This window comes from Nyctereutes procyonoides, unplaced genomic scaffold, assembly GCF_905146905.1.
Source record: "Nyctereutes procyonoides isolate TBG_1078 unplaced genomic scaffold, NYPRO_anot_genome, whole genome shotgun sequence".
NCBI lineage: Eukaryota > Metazoa > Chordata > Mammalia > Carnivora > Canidae > Nyctereutes > Nyctereutes procyonoides.
Window position 1 is genome coordinate 51,846,206 of NW_026575135.1, and position 16,251 is coordinate 51,862,456.

Consider the following 16,251-nt stretch of genomic DNA (forward strand, 5'->3'; position numbering starts at 1 on the left):
CAACTGAGCCACCCAGGAGCCCCAGATTTAAAATTTAAAATTATTTTATTCAGAGAAAGACTCATTTGTCTGCCTCTAATAGGCTATGACTTGAGCAGATTTTTAAGACATTTTTATTAGTAAGTTTTACTGATGGATTACTCTCATATTCTAAAATAAGCACATATATTTAGTTAGTTGCTGTCTTAACAGTCAGGGTATTCCTCCATCATAAAGTAGATAATACATTCAGTTTTGCTTTGTGAGTCAATGTATTATTATTGTGGTAAAAAACATAACATGAATCTACCCTCTTACCAAATTTTAAAATGTGTAGCACAGTACTATTAGCTATATTCTTTTTTTTGTATAGCAGATCTTTGCAAGTTTTTTCATGGATCAGTTTGAGCATATACATTTTGAAATAAGCAAAAATGTAATATTATATTAAATTACCATTGATTTTCTGGATTTTAATTCTACTCTTCTATTTGTTAGATCTAGACAAATAACTTCATTTCTCTGGGCATCAGTCTCCTTACCTGTACAATGGGAATAATAATAATACCTACCTTGTAGGGTTGTTGTTGGCGTCAAGTAATAGGAAAAGGATAAAAAAAAAAAAGGAAAAAAAAAAGGAAAGGTCTAGGTAGAGTGTTATGTGGCACATAGTAAACATCAATAAAACTTACCTATTATTATTATTATGTTTTGCCTTTTTTAATGTTTTGCCTTTTTCTAAGGGAAGAAATGAAAACTATAAATAGCTTTTATTCAAATACTGTCTTTAATATTTTGGTTAAAAATATCTTCTATTTATAACTAGTTATTTGATTATATATAAATTTATGATATTTGACTTGTTTTCAAAACTCATCCTTCCATCATCTGTTTTTGTTTTGTAGGTTTGTTTGTTTCTCTATTCAGTTGAAGTATTCCCAAGATAGGGAAACAAAAAAGAGCTGTTCTCATAATGGTTTATTGAAAGATTCGGGGGTTTGAATGTTTGTGAAGTTGTGTTATGCCATAGAAAAGGCACTGATGGGCAGCCCAGGTGGCTCCGCGGTTTAGCGCTGCCTTCTGCCCAGAGTGTGATCTTGGAGACCCGGGATTGAGTCCCACGTCTGGCTCCCTGCATGGAGCCTGCTTCTCTCTCTGCCTGTGTCTTTGCCTCTCTCTCTCTCTCTTTCTCTCTCTCTGTCTCACGTGGATAAATAAAATATTTAAGAAAAAAAAAAGAAAGAAAAGGCACTGATTAAGATTCAGACAATGAGTTAAGATTCTCATATAGTAAATCACTGATTATGCTTCTAGCTCTATAGAATGGAAGTAATAATCCATGAACTTTCCACTTTACAATGCTGATACGAGGATCAAAATGAATTAATTAATTTCTGCTAATTCCAACAGAAACAGACTGACTTCTGTTTTGGCTAGAATCATAGGACATTTGAACTATAATAATGCTTTACCCAGTACAAATTTCTTAGGGAAATATGTGGTCAGAACTCACTGTCAGAAATTCCTAAGGTCTAAAGCCTTCTTTTCAAGATCATTTTTATTTTATTTTATTATTTTTTTTTAAAGAGAACATACAATATAGTTTGCATGCTCTTTTTTTTAAATTTTTTTTATTTATTTATGATAGTCACAGAGAGAGAGAGAGAGAGAGAGAGAGGCGCAGAGACATAGGAAGAGGGAGAAGCAGGCTCCATGCACCGGGAGCCCGATGTGGGATTCGATCCTGGGTCTCCAGGATCACGCCCTGGGCCAAAGGCAGGCGCCAAACCGCTGCGCCACCCAGGGATCCCTTCAAGATCATTTTTAAACTCTGGGTGATAATTTACTTCTACATATGTCAAATGAATTTAATTTTTACCTTATAGAGCCCTGTTAAGAACCTTATTTAATGTTAGAATCTTTTTTTTTTTTTCATTTTCTAGGCTTGTTTACAAATTGATCCTGCTGAGAGGACATCATCTACTGATCTTTTGCATCATGAGTATTTTACTAGAGATGGATTTATTGAAAAGTAAGCAAGTGAAGTGTGGACTTCTTAGTGTTTTATGTTAGGGAATTCTACTAGCATGAGAATTGTTAATATTACACACACAAAAAAATCAATTTAAGCAAGAATTTTACTGAGTTCCTCTACTAACTAGGTCTACAGCAGACTTACAGGTGTCCTAATGAAAATTCTACTAATAAAAATAATTGTAGTTAACATTCATTACAGTTACAATGTCCTACGCGGTGTGCTAAGCTTTTTATACACATTTTCAATGGTAATCATAAACCTGAAAATAGTAAATAAACAATCAGTACTTTTTAGCTTTATTTCTATTTGGACCTCTGAATAGTCTAGATTTTCCTTTTCTGATAGCATCTCTGATCTATATGTTATAATTGGCATTTATTCCCCAAATGATTTTTTTCTCTGCTTTATTTACTCTCTGTTGTAGTGTTTGTTGTCATATTTTCCCTACCAAAGTGAAAGTTTGAGAGAGGACCATGCCTCTAGCCCTTCTGTGTTTCACATTATATGTATAATATATTATGACAGTGTAGATATAGAAATCAGCTGTATTTTTAAAAAAAATTTATTTAAATTCAACTTAGTTCACATATGGTATATTATTAATTTCAAGGGTAGAATTTAGTGATTCATCAGTTGCATTTTACACTCAGTGCTCATCATAAGTGCCTTCCTTAATGCCCATCACCCATTTAGTCCATCCCCCTCACTTCCCTCCAGCAACCCTCATTTTGTTTCCTAGAGTTAAGAATCTCTTATGGTTTGCCTCTCTGTTTTTATCTTATTTTATTTTTCCTTCCTTTCTCCTATGTTCATCTATTTTCTTAAATTCCACATATGAGTGAAATCATATGGTATTTGTCTTTCTCTGACTGACCAATTTCGCTTAGCATAATACCCTTTAGTTTCACCTACGTTGTTGCAAATGGCAATATTTCATTCTTTTTGATGGCTGAGTAATATTCCATTAAATATATACCACATCATCTTTATCCATTTATCCATTGATGGACATCAGGGCTTTTAATGTATTTTGCCTAAAATCAGCTATATTTCTAAAAAACACCATTTTCTATTTGGGCTTTGAAAGAAATAGAAAAGAGTTTTCTTTAATTGCAGAGTCATTCAGTTGGGCTTTGAATGTGAGGTCAGAAAAGATGGACATCATTTAAAATGTGATGGACTTTAAAAAAATATTTAAATTTAAATATTTAAATTCAGTTTGCCAATAAAAATGTGATGGACGTAAGATTAGGCACAGAAAAGTTCCGGAACAACCGTTGAAGACAGACTAAAATAGAAAAATGCACAGAAAAGAGAATCCTTTAAAGTACTTAGAACTTCAGTCACTTTAAGAATTTTAATATAAGACAAAATAATTTTGACATGAAACAAAAAGGAAAAGATATATTGAAAGTGCCATTGATGAAAAAAATGCTAGTTATTGAATTAAAAAGTTGCTTATATCAGTTCTATGTAGACCAAGTTGATTTCTTTTGGGTAGTTAGGTACTAGGATTTTAGTATGTTGGGGTGAAAGTTCTTGAATTACAGTGATTGAATCCTCAGAAATTGTTTGGGGGAAGACCTTTTCCTTTGATAAGAGACCTCTCTCTTTCACAGAACCTTCTGCAATACAAGGGAGTTTTGACAGAATTGTGATAGGTTCTCATTCAGCCAGATAAATCACACTGGTTATTTTCTTCATCTCTTCACACTACACTTTACTTTGACATGTGCCCTGCACAGCTCTGGCAAGATTGGGCTAAACTGGGGAAGAATTCACTCGTGTAATGATATTTTAAAATTTCCGCGAACTAGGGGACACCTGGCTGTATTGGTCAGTAGAGCATGTGACTCTTAATCTCAGGATGGTGAATTCAAGCCCCATACTGGGTGTAGAGCTTACATACAATACAGTACAATACAATACAATATGATATAAAATTTCCCCAAATGGATAATTATATCTATTTCAGGAAAGGGAACTGTGCAAGTCAGGAGCAGGGTAGGAAGGAGACTTTTCAGTACAGCCTTTTGAATTTTGAGCCATGTGAATGGATTTTCTATTAAAAAATAAATAACTGAAAACAATTCAAACCAAAACCAAAACAATCTCCCTTCAATATTGATGTATTCTCTTACATTTTATACTAAAAATATTTTTCTAGAATTAATTTCTGAAACTAATTGGTTCATCTTTTAAGTATTACTACTTTAAAAAAAAACACAAAAAGGACAAAATGGCCTGAGTTTTCCTTGAAAGAATAACATATTTATCAAAATTAAAAATAATACTTTTACTAAGTAAAGTTTGCATTACCATAGGAATGTAATTCATATAAACCTATTTTGTAAAATTTTTATCTAGTAAATTCCTGTGGCAAAGTTTTTGGAAGCTGTGTGTTTACCAGTAAGCAATCTGTATTAAGTATTATACCATTTCTTGACATGCATCATTGAGAATTTATGTTTAGCTGATATGTAAATTAATTGATTAAATGATCCTTTAGAGATAAAATACTTTACATAAATAAAAAAGAATATTGGTTGATATTGTTTTATCAGATTCATACCAGAACTGAGAGCTAAGTTACTGCAAGAAGCAAAAGTCAATTCATTCATAAAGCCAAAAGAGAATTCTAAAGAGAATGAGCTTATGAAAGATGAAAGAAAAACAACTTATACCAATACACTGCTAAGTACTCCAGTTTTGGGAAAGGTAAAAACTGTTTTCTTTTAGCCAGTATAACGTTATTTTAGTTAGCACTGTAATGATAAAAATGACTCTCCTTTTTTTTTTTTAAAGATTTTATTTATTTATTCATGAGAGACACACACACACAGAGAGGCAAAGACACAGGCAGAGGGAGAAGCAGGCTCCATGTAGGGAGCCTGTTGTGGGACTGGATCCTGGGTCTCCAGGATCATGCCCTGGGCTGAAGGCGGTGCTAAACCGCTGAGCCACCTGGGCTGCCCAAAATGGCTATCCTTCTGACTCAAATTTTGGATGTTTCTATTCCAGGAAATGGAGAGAGAGAAAAAGCCCAAGGAGATCAAAGTCAGAGTTATTAAAGTCAAGGGAGGAAAAGGAGATATCTTAGAACCAAACAAGATAGAGTGTGAAGGTGGACATTGTCAACAGGATGCCGTTGAAAATGCTCATTCTATGTCTCAAGATACGAAACCTGTAATCAGTGAACCACTACCAAGCCCTGTCAATCCCAGCACTAATTCTAATGGCATGAAAGACGATCCACATGCTGGAGGTAGTATGATGATGCCACCCATCAATCTAACTAGCAGTAATTTGATGGCTTCAAATCCCAATTTAAATCTTTCCCATCCAAATTCAAGGTGAGTTATAACAGAAAATAGAAGGAAATAGACCCAAGTTATACAATGCTCCCATATAATGGTATTTCAGAGAATCAAGTTCATAGTGTCTGATATAAACTGAATTTGAAGATATATTGAAATTATAATCATATAATGGGCCATTACTGTTTCTTAAAAATGCTACACAAGAAGCATTTCTTTTTTTTTTTACAAGAAGCATTTCTTAATGCTGTTTCTTAATGCTTAAGAACTGTTTCTTAAGAATGCTACAGAAGAATGTTTAATTTTTCACTAATACCTTTTGGAAAAACCTCATAGAAGGAAAAGACTCTCGGAATAATTTCTTCCCATCTGAAGAGGAAAAAGATGATATGACCTAAGTTCTGGCATTGATGTGCCTTAGTACAACAAAGTAAGCATTTTGTCTGTATCAGCAAATTTTCTAAATGGAGAAAGAATAGTTGAAAATAATCTTTTATACTCAAGTAACTTTTAAAGATCAAATATTTGGGGGGTAAAACAACATATTGGGCCAGTTGTAGTTTTAGCTACTGATACAGATTGGAAGACTGTTACCACAAGTCTGCTTAATCAAGGGCAGTGTGTTATATAGCAAAGGTCTATCTAGCAAGGCATCATGGCCAGTCCTAAATTTAGGGAAACTACTGTGAATCTAGATGAGGAAGGAAACTATGTTCAGTATCCCAAACTAATACTAAACTAATACTTATAGCACACTGATTTGGGCTATAAGTTGTGAAGCTGAGAGGCCTGCAGAGATGGGCAAGTAGACATTTCTGTTAGTTCAGAGGTACAGCAGATTACACAGACAGCAAGAACCCATTTGTTTTTGAGATGATTCCAACACCATGGTTGCAATAACCATGGTTGTCAACGGCCTTGGACAGCTAGCTCAGAAATTCAGAAACCCAATATTTAGGAGAGCCAGATTTAGAGGCACCTGGCTGGCTCAGTTGGTGGAGCATACTACTCTTAATCTCAGGCCCAAGCCCCAATCTCCAAGCCCCATATTGGGTGTGGAGACTACTTAAAAAATTAGAGGGACACCTGAGTGGCTCAGTGGTTGGGCTCAGGGCATGGTCCTGGAGTCCCAGGATTCAATCCCACATGAGGCTCCCTGCATGGGGCCTGCTTCTCCCTCTGCCTGTGTCTCTGCCTCTCTCTCTCTGTGTCTCTCATGAATAAATAAATAAAATAAAATAAAAAATTAAAGAGAGAGAGAAAGAGAGAGTGGGATAGATACAGATTTAGAATAGAGACAAGGGCCCAAGTAGGACAGCTAGCATAAGCAAGTTGTTCTTTGCTCTGTTTTTGCCTACTTAGAGCAATTAGCAGTTACACACTCACAATTGCATTTTGGCACTCACTGTTCAAACTTTAGACTACCATGATACAACTTCCTCATTATTGAAGCCCAAATGGAAGTACTTCTGAGGGAGTTCTAATAACTTTGTGTTAATTTTTAAATAATAGGTTGACTGAAAGAGCAAAAAAGAGACGTACCTCTTCACAATCTATTGGACAGGTTATGTCTAATTACAGGCAAGAGGATGATGCAGGTCCCATTCAAGTAAGGCAAGAAGCTAGTCATTAAAACATGGCTTCCCTCAACATTATCCTTGACTCCTTCCCCCACCAAATCCTTCCTTCTATCTTTGGGGCTTCTGCATTTAAAAAAATGTGCTTTGGGATCCCTGGGTGGCTCAGCGGTTTAGCGCCTGCCTTCGACCCAGGATGTGATCCTGGAGACCCAGGATCGAGTCCCATGTTGGGCTCCCTGCATGGAGCCTGCTTTTCCCTCTGCCTGTGTCTCTGCCTCTGTGTGTGTGTGTGTGTGTGTGTGTGTGTGTGTCTCGTGAATAAAGAAATAAAATCTTAAAAAAAATTTTTTTTAAATGTGCTTTTAGGAGTGCCTAGGTGGCTCAATTGATTAAGTGTTCGACTCTTGATTTCAGCTCAGGTCATGATCTCAGGGTCATAATACCAAGCCCTGCATGGGGCTCTGCACTGAGTGTGAAGCCTGTTTGAGATTCTTTCTCTCTTTTTCTGTCCCTACCCCCCTCCCTGCTCTCACTCTCTCTAAAATAAAATTCAAAAAATTTTTTTAATGTGCTTTTAGCATTTTTGTTTTTCCTGAGGTGAAAATAGGCCATTGTTTCCTTATTGCTTTCACAATTTTAGTTAACTTCTTATAATTTGATTTCTGGATTTAATGTCTGACCTGCACCAAAAAAGTTAAGATTTTCGGGACACCTGGGTGGCTTAGCGGTTGAGCGCGTGCCTTTGGCTCGGGGCATGATCCCAGAGTGCCAGGATCCAGTCTCACATTGGGCTTCCTGCATGGAACCTACTTTTCCCTCTGCTTATGTTTGTGCTTCTCTCTCTCTCTCTGTCTCTCATGAATACATAAATACATAATTAAATAAATAAAATCTTTTTAAAAAGTTAGTATTTTGACCTTTAAAAGTTATAAAACTTGGGCACTGGCTGGCTCAGTCAGAAGAACATGCAACCCTTGATCTCAGGATTGTGAGTTTGAGCCCCATGTTGGATATAGAGATTACTTTAAAAAAAATGAATAGAATCTTAAAAAAAGTCAGAAGTTTTTTAGGTCTTTCACTCCCCCAAAAATGTTTTTAATATCTTATTTTATAGATTAAAGGCAATTGATAAATAGATACATCAAACTTTTCACTAGAAAAATGTAATCAGTGTCGTTCATTCTCTCATTTTTTACATAGGGAAGTAGCTTATTCAAAATTGATACATAATGTTATTTATAATAATAATAAAAATTGAGAACAATACAAATATATCTAAGAGCAAGTGACTTATTAAGCATATTAATATATATCCACATAGAGGAATACTACACATTGCATTGTGGCAGAATGTTTATTAATTTAGGAGAATTTTCATTATCTGTTACCAAATGACCAAAAATAGGTAAAAAATAGGTAACATGGGCAGCCTGGGTGGCTCAGTGGTTTAGCGCCACCTTCAGCCCAGGGTGTGATCCTGGAGACCAGGGATCCAGTCCCACATTAGGCTCCCTGCATGGAGCCTGTTCTCTCTCTACCTGTGTCTCTGCTTCTGTCTCTCTCTTTTTGTCTCTCATGAATAAATAAATAAAATCTTTAAAAAAATAGGTAATACTAAAGGTATTCTAGAATGCTGGATTCTCCTTGTGTCCAGAGTACATGGTTTTGTAAATAGAAAAATAAATAAAATGAACTGAAGCAATTTGTCCAAAATCAGGGTGCAATGAATAGGATTATGTATTAAAAGTTAAGATTGTGGTTTTCCTGATCAACACTATTATTCTCAGAATATCCAACATATTTTTAAAAGTTTGTTTCATGAAACTTTTATTGGAATTTGATGTTTATGTGTTTAAATGGTATTCTATTTCTTAATTATTAAAATAACTCTGCAAAGATAGATGTTTTGTGCCTATCTTATTACCTCCCAAATGGCTAGCAGTTTTGGGCTTGTCATTCAAATAAGTTACACATATTTTTTCATATTAACTCTTGTTTGTTTAGAGCCAAATGGAGAAAAGTGTATTTAATGAGCGAACAGGTCAAAGTGACCAAATGGCAAATGGACACAAAAGAAAGCTGAATTTTTCCAGATCTGACAGGAAGGAATTCCATTTCCCAGAACTGCCTTTCACAATACAGCCCAAGGAGGTGAAAGGAATGGAAGGTACATATTTGTTGGCAAGCTTTACAAATTTACAAGATCTTTTTTTTAATAAGACAACTTACATTTATGATATGATTTAGATAGAAGATAGCAAATTGCTTTGAAAAATATTTTCAGCTGAGGAGAATTTTTCCCTCATAGTCAAATAAGGAGACTTGAAGGAGAGAATTTTTAAAGAATTATTAGGGAAACTTTAAAAGGCGGATTTTTTTATTAGCTCATTATTGTTGAAATGTTAGAACAGTGTTTGCGGAAAGTGGTTTTGGTTTGGTGTATGACCTGGAGTAAATCAATTTCTTTTGTTTCCCTATGATTTTTGCCCAGATAATAGCAAGAATGATGTATGCACTTCAGGTATCCAAAGATGTAGTAGATTAAGCTTTATATATATATATATATAAATTAAGCTTTATAACATGTACTGAGCTCTTAAAATGAAACTCCTTTTTTTGCAGAGTAAATGTTTTGTTTCTTTGAAGAACAGTGACACCTTGTGAAAAGTTAATATAATAGCAAGAAAATAGTACTTGTACAGTTCATCTGATCCACTTACCAGTTATATGCAGAATTTAAAAAAAATATCTTCTTTTAATACCTGGTAGACTATTTATAAAGTTATAAAACAGATCATTTATGATTGGCATATTTTACATTACAAATAATGATTTATTCAGTTCCTTTATAATAAACTGAGAAACTGATTTTAGTGGATATCGGAATTTCTATTTGAACCTCTTGAAAAGGAAAGTAAAATTTCAAGGTAGGAATAACAAGTTGTTGTTGTATATATTTTTGTAAAAGTTAAACAGATAAAAGTGCTGAAGAGGGAATCAAGGAAAACAGATTCATCTAAAATACCAACTTTACTTAATGTGGATCAAAATCAAGAAAAACAAGAGGTAAAACTTTTTTGTTTATAGTTTTACTATGGAGTGTAATTTGGAACCCTTGACTTGGTGTGTAAATTTAGTTATCACTATTGGAAAGTTATATAAAAATACAAAGTGATGTAGTCTTTGAACATGAAAAACACCTGTTTTCTCTTAAAATGGCATATTAGTAAGAGTTTTTAAAAGTTATTTTTTGGAGAGCAGTTAATACCAGCCCTCATTGGAATGTTGAATGATTAGAGTATATAGTTCGCAGGGAAAATATTATGTGTATTACATATGATCGGGCAGAGGAAACAAATAATGGTGTGAACAGAGAGTTATGCTGTCCACAAGACCATAGGTATTTATCTTTAGCCCCTTTCTTCCTGTTTTCAGTTTATCTCTGCTGTCCACCTACTGTTCTATCTTCACAAAGATTTGTTCTCAGCCATCTGTCAGATAACTGTGTTGGAATGTCCCAACCCCCACCAACCAGTCTTGAATTTTATTGGAAATACTTGGAAATCTCAGTATCCAAATGCATACTTTCTAAAGACCTTCTTTTAAGGAAAGGGGATTGTGCTCAGCTCCCACTTAATTAAAGCATATAGATGGCCTTCTATTCTACACATCTGTAAGGTCATCAATTTCATTATATCAGTTTCTTATTTTATAAATAAAATTAATTATATTTTTATTCATAATAAAATTAGAACATGCTTATTAAGGAAATTTGGAGAAATTAGAAAAAGTAGAGAAACTTTAAAACCATATAAAAAGGCATTTTCACTAAGTCTATTCCATCTCTATGTCATTGGATTAAAGAGTTAGCAGATACCATTAGCATATCTGGTATGCTAACTAGCATATACCAGATAGCAAGATTAGCATAGTGATGCTTAATGCCTTAGAGCTTATGGCTTAGAACTTGTTAAGAACTCCACAGGCCACTTTGTAGGAAAGAAATATTTTCTAGACAGAACAAAGAAAGTCATTAATGGTCAACTTTTAGTTCATTATAAAAAATAATAAGGTCGCTTTAAATTTTTAAACTTGAGGGCAGCCCCAGTGGCGCAGCGGCTTAGGGTTGCCTGCAGCCTGGGGCATGATCCTGGAGACCTGGGATCGAGTCCCACATCGGGCTCCCTGCATGGAGCCTGCTTCTCCCTCTGCCTGTGTCTCTGCCTCTCTCTCTCTCTGTGTGTGTCTCTATGAATAAATAAATAAAATCTTTAAAAAAATTTTTTTAAACTTGAGCAACTTACTGATGTCCCAGCATGTTGAGCAGCACACCCTTTGCACATATTTTGAGTGATTGACTCATTGAGGCTCCTAATCTGTGTATTAAGCTCCTAGTATGTGCTTGCATATGTTTATCCTACTGTCATCTGAGAGCTTCTGGAGCTAAATTTATATATTCCAATGCAGGAAGAAAGGAGCTCTCCCAGTTTTTTTTTTTCATTAAACAACCTACATAAATAAATTGGAAGGGAAAATCCTGTCTTGCTCATGTGGTGTAGAACTGCTTAAAAGATGACCTTTTTAAAGTGACCTTGAAATAAGGCTATGGGAGTAGTAGATAGCCATAGATTCTTCGTGTTGCCTATTCATGCGCAGTTCTGACAAGCTGGTGAAATTGCATGTAAGGCTGGTCCAGACATTTTTAATACATCAGTGTCAGAATTAAGAAAATGTCCTAAATTTTGAGTTGGTAGTTTGTTATTTTTGAGCACAAGGGAACATGACATGTTTTTAAAAGTGTGAGATAGGAAATAGCAACTTTTTTGTTCTATTGGCTGTGCCACTGAGTTGTTTTTGAATTACCTACTCAGATCCAAGTGCTTCGAGTTGTATCTTCAACTCTTTCAGGCATCTTAAATGTGTGCTCAATTAGTGTATACGCACATTGAATGGACAATATGATCTAAGAGAAACCCTAAATTACTGCTGATGAAGTTAGGCAAGAGAGGAAAGAGTCCATGCAAGAGCCACCTTCAATTCTGTTTCATGATGATTGTGAGGAATACTTTACTAAATAGTCTCCCATATAAAATAAACCCCAGGTGCAAAGTACAAGTGCTTATCTGTGGCTATATTTCCTTAGCCAAAGACTCACCATTTCCTCAATTAAGGTCCTGTTTCTATTTACTTTTTAGAATACAGGAAATGCACAAACTGAAAGGAAGAAGAACCTGCCAGATGTAGAGTAGAAAATGCAGCATCTGAAAATTCAGGGAATCCCAGAATCATTGTATGGTTAAAAAAAATCCTTTTTTAAAAAAATCCTTTTTATTAATATTACATACGCAAAAAATGCTGACTAGAGAATTCTACAGATACATCAAAAATACTTTGTAGTTATGTGTATATTCACCTATTTGATTTTAAATTTATTAATATTTAAATTATTCATGTTTTCTTAATTTGAACACTAATTGATAAAAATTGCCTGACTGGTACATCAAAATAAAACTGCAGCTTACATTAAATCATATAATTTTATTTGATGATCTATTTTCTTAGTCATGTATGATAAATGGTCATTCTTAGCTTTGGTTTAGAACTTTATAGAAGGAAAAGTTTCTAATTGTGTCATAAAGTGAGATCCCAATGTTTGGGAGCACCAAACATTTCTGAACAAACAATTATACTTGATAAGCATGAAATACAGACTTGGTTCCACGCAGAACATTCTAAAACAACATTTAAACATATCATGAAGGTCATTTAAAAGGACAGAAATGGAGGAAAGCATTGAAGCAAATCTTTTGGCTTGAGCAGCATGTTTATCAATTAGTAGTTTACATAGAATATATTGTTACATATGATTTAACATTATTACAGTCAAGGTTTTGGCAGCATATATTTTAGTTCTTATTGCTGGTTCTTATTGGCTTGGTTTCTGATTTTAGGGTGGAGATGGCCATTTTAAGGGGAAGAACTTGAAGAGGAACAGATTTTTTTTCTGGTAGTGTCTTTTCTTTTAAATCTTAAAAATACAAATTGTCAAGTCTTCTTTTATTTTATATACAATAGAAATGTAACGGACTATCAAGACAGCCATGCGCCTTGCATTAGCATCTTCCAACTTTGTTTTGTTAGCAAACCATTCACTTTTTTCTTCTAAGAATTCTGTTGGTTTAGAATTGTGGAGTCCTCTCCTGTCTCTGCTACTTCTTTACTTGCCATGATTACTGAGTAGGTAACACATACTGTCATATGACACACACTGTACTTATACTGATCTCTGCCCTCTGCTGGTCACATAACCTTTAGTGTCTTTTATTTCCTGGAATGCTCAGGCTTCCTGAAGTGAGTTCTTAATGAAATATCTGATCGGTTGCTTTAAAGCCTGTTCTTACCCTTAGATGATTAAAAATATGTTCTCAGGGATCCCTGGGTGGCGCAGCGGTTTGGCGCCTGCCTTTGGCCCGGGGCGCGATCCTGGAGACCCTGGATCGAATCCCACATCGGGCTTCCGGTGCATGGAGCCTGCTTCTCCCTCTGCCTGTGTCTCTGCCTCTCTCTCTCTCTGTGACTATCATAAATAAATAAAAATTAAAAAAAAATGTTCTCAGCTATAACATCATTTATAGTACTTATAAAATATGTGAAAGTTATATTATTCAAATGTTAAATTCTTTTATTCTTTTTGTTTTGTTTTATTTTTATTAAATTCCATTTAGTTGAGAATTCTTTTATTCTTTTAAACAACTCCCAGCACTCTTCCAAGTTCCTAGTTCTGATAGTGGCTTTTATGTGGTACAGACTTTTTCTATTCCACAAAATAGATTGTATACAACCCAGAGGAGGCACACTACCAAAATTCTTGATTGTCCTATTCTAAAAATAAATAAAACAAAAACACAACACACAATAAAATGGGATTATCTGGTGTTTTACCAGGGATGTACCTGATTTGTATTTACTAAATAAGCATGAAGAACAAGGGAAAACATAATTTCTTTATTACAATATTGTAGGCTCTTTTCATCTCATTTTAAGGCTAATTGGAACTCATACCTGAGGTTTTTATACATAATATACCTTTCTAACAGAATTCCTGTTACTTTTAGCAACTAATCTCCTCCAAGGAACTGAAAAGTTGATCCTTGTGGTAGATTCAACCGGTATGTCTGCCTTTTACCTATTGCATTTATATATTTGTTGATCCTACATCAGTATCAAAGGATTCAATTTCTCAAAAATGCCTACTTGGATTTTAATTGGGGTTGTGTTAAATGTCTACATCAATTTGAGGAAAATTGGTATCTTGATAATATTAAGTCTCCCAATACATGAGCATGGTGTAAATTCCCTATTTATTTAGATCTTCTTTAACTTCTGTCTATAATATTTTGTAGCAGTCATATAGTAGTCATTAAATTTATTTCTATATGTTTTGTTTTTTTATGCATTATAAATGGTATTGTTTTTTAATATCATCTTCCAGCTAGTTTTGCTAATACACAGAAGTACAATTTGTTTTTCCATATTGATTTTGTATTCTGAGACTTTGCAAAAATTCACTTATTGGTTCTAGTAGGTTTTCTTCCCTTGTTTTTTCATTCCTTTCTTCCTTCCTTTTTTTTTTTTTAAAGACAACCCAATTTTCTTTTTATTTATTTATTTATGATAGTCACAGAGAGAGAGAGGCAGAGACACAGGCAGAGGGAGAAGCAGGCTCCATGTACCGGGAGCCTGATGTGGGATTTGATTCCGGGTCTCCAGGATCGCGCCCTGGGCCAAAGGCAGGCGCCAAACCGCTGCGCCACCCAGGGATCCCTCTTCCTTCCTTTTTTGCATGTTCCTTAGGATTTCCCACATAAGTAATCATAACATCTGCAGATAAAAATAGTTTTACTTCTTCCTTCCCAATGTTTATGCCTTTTATTACTTTTTCTTGACTTGTACTGACTAGGACATGTGATAATGTTGAACAGAAGTAGTGAGAGTGGACATCCATGACTTTTTTCCTATAGTAGAGAGAAAACATTCCTTTTTTTCCCATTAAGTATGATGTGAGTTGTAGATATTATGTAGATGACCTTTATAACATTGAGGAAGGTTCCTTCTGTTTCTCTTTGCTCAGTGTCCTTACCATGAACAGATGTTAAATTTTGTTAAACGATTTTCCCCACATCAACTGAGATGTTCATATGATTTTCCTCCTTTATTCTGTTAATGTGAACTATACTGATAATTTGAATGTTAAATCAATCCTACATTCCTAGGATTAAATTTCACTTGATCCTTTTTATGTTTTGCATTGGATTTGATTGGTTAATGTTTTATAATGTATTTTGGCATTTATGTGTTTTTTTTTTTAAAGATTTTATTTATTTATTCATGAGAGACACAGAGACACAGGCAGAGGAAGAAGCAGGCTCCCTGCAAGGACCCCGATGCAGGACTCTAACCCGGACCCACGGGATCATACCCTGAGCCAAAGGCAGCCGCTCAACCGCTGAGCCACCCAGGTGTCCCTGCACTTACGTTAATGAAGGATTTTAGTCCATTTTTTTTTCTTATATTGTCTTTGGTTTTATAAATGAGTTGCTTTATAAATGAGTTAGGAAGTGTTCCCTCATCCTGTTTCTGAAAGAATTTGTGTAGGACTGATCTTATATTCTCCTTAAATGTTTGTTAGAAATCTCCACAGAAGCCAATGAGGCCTGGAATTTTCTTTGTGGAAATATTGTAATGTACAAATTCAATTTCCTTAAATTTATTTAATAAATATGGAGATATCCACATCTGTTATTTCTCTTTATATCAGTTTTGGTAATTTGGCTTTTTCAAAGGATTTGTTCATTTCATCAAAGTTGCTGATTTTTTTGGCATAATGTGGATTATCATTTTTCTGTGGTTATTTTACAGTTGGGAAGATCTATGGTGATGTCATCTTTATCATTTCTTGTATTGGTGATTTGTGTTTTCTTTTTTTTCTTGGTAACTAGCTATATATAGGTTTATCAATTTTAATATTTTTTTCAAATAACTAGCTTTGGGTTTCATTGATTATTTCTATTGTTTTTTCCTATTCTATTGATTTATGATTTATTGATCTTTGTTGTTGTTTTTTTTTCCTCTGTTCAATTGTGACATTGTGATACAAGAAATATGTATATTTGGTCTTCATCACCTGTTCCTGGCACATAGTTCCCAAAACCCTTATAATCTCCTAACTAATGGGGATGAGAAGAGCATCTTTTGTTATTCCTAATAAGTTCCTTACAACCATACTTGAGTTTATTTATTTACTTATTTATTTTTAAGTAATCTCTACACCTAATGT

The 16,251-nt window shown here is 34.4% G+C and overlaps 1 protein-coding gene across 2 annotated transcripts in view; it reads left to right on the plus strand.

The window, feature by feature from the left end:
* CDKL3 (cyclin dependent kinase like 3) overlaps window positions 1–15,371 on the plus strand; it is a 55,970-nt gene extending 40,599 nt beyond the window's left edge. The window contains exons 6-13 of one of the 2 annotated variants that reach the window (XM_055301414.1): window positions 1,923–2,011; window positions 4,582–4,735; window positions 5,039–5,370; window positions 6,847–6,943; window positions 8,919–9,081; window positions 9,883–9,980; window positions 12,866–12,921; window positions 15,286–15,371. In XM_055301414.1, the coding sequence (XP_055157389.1) occupies window positions 1,923–2,011; window positions 4,582–4,735; window positions 5,039–5,370; window positions 6,847–6,943; window positions 8,919–9,081; window positions 9,883–9,980; window positions 12,866–12,921; window position 15,286 (990 nt within the window). In that variant the 3' untranslated portion in view covers window positions 15,287–15,371. Of the gene's footprint in view, window positions 1–1,922; window positions 2,012–4,581; window positions 4,736–5,038; window positions 5,371–6,846; window positions 6,944–8,918; window positions 9,082–9,882; window positions 9,981–12,865; window positions 12,951–15,285 lie in introns of those variants that run through there. The other variant, XM_055301413.1, reaches the window with a different exon arrangement.
* Window positions 15,372–16,251: the final 880 nt, after the last annotated feature.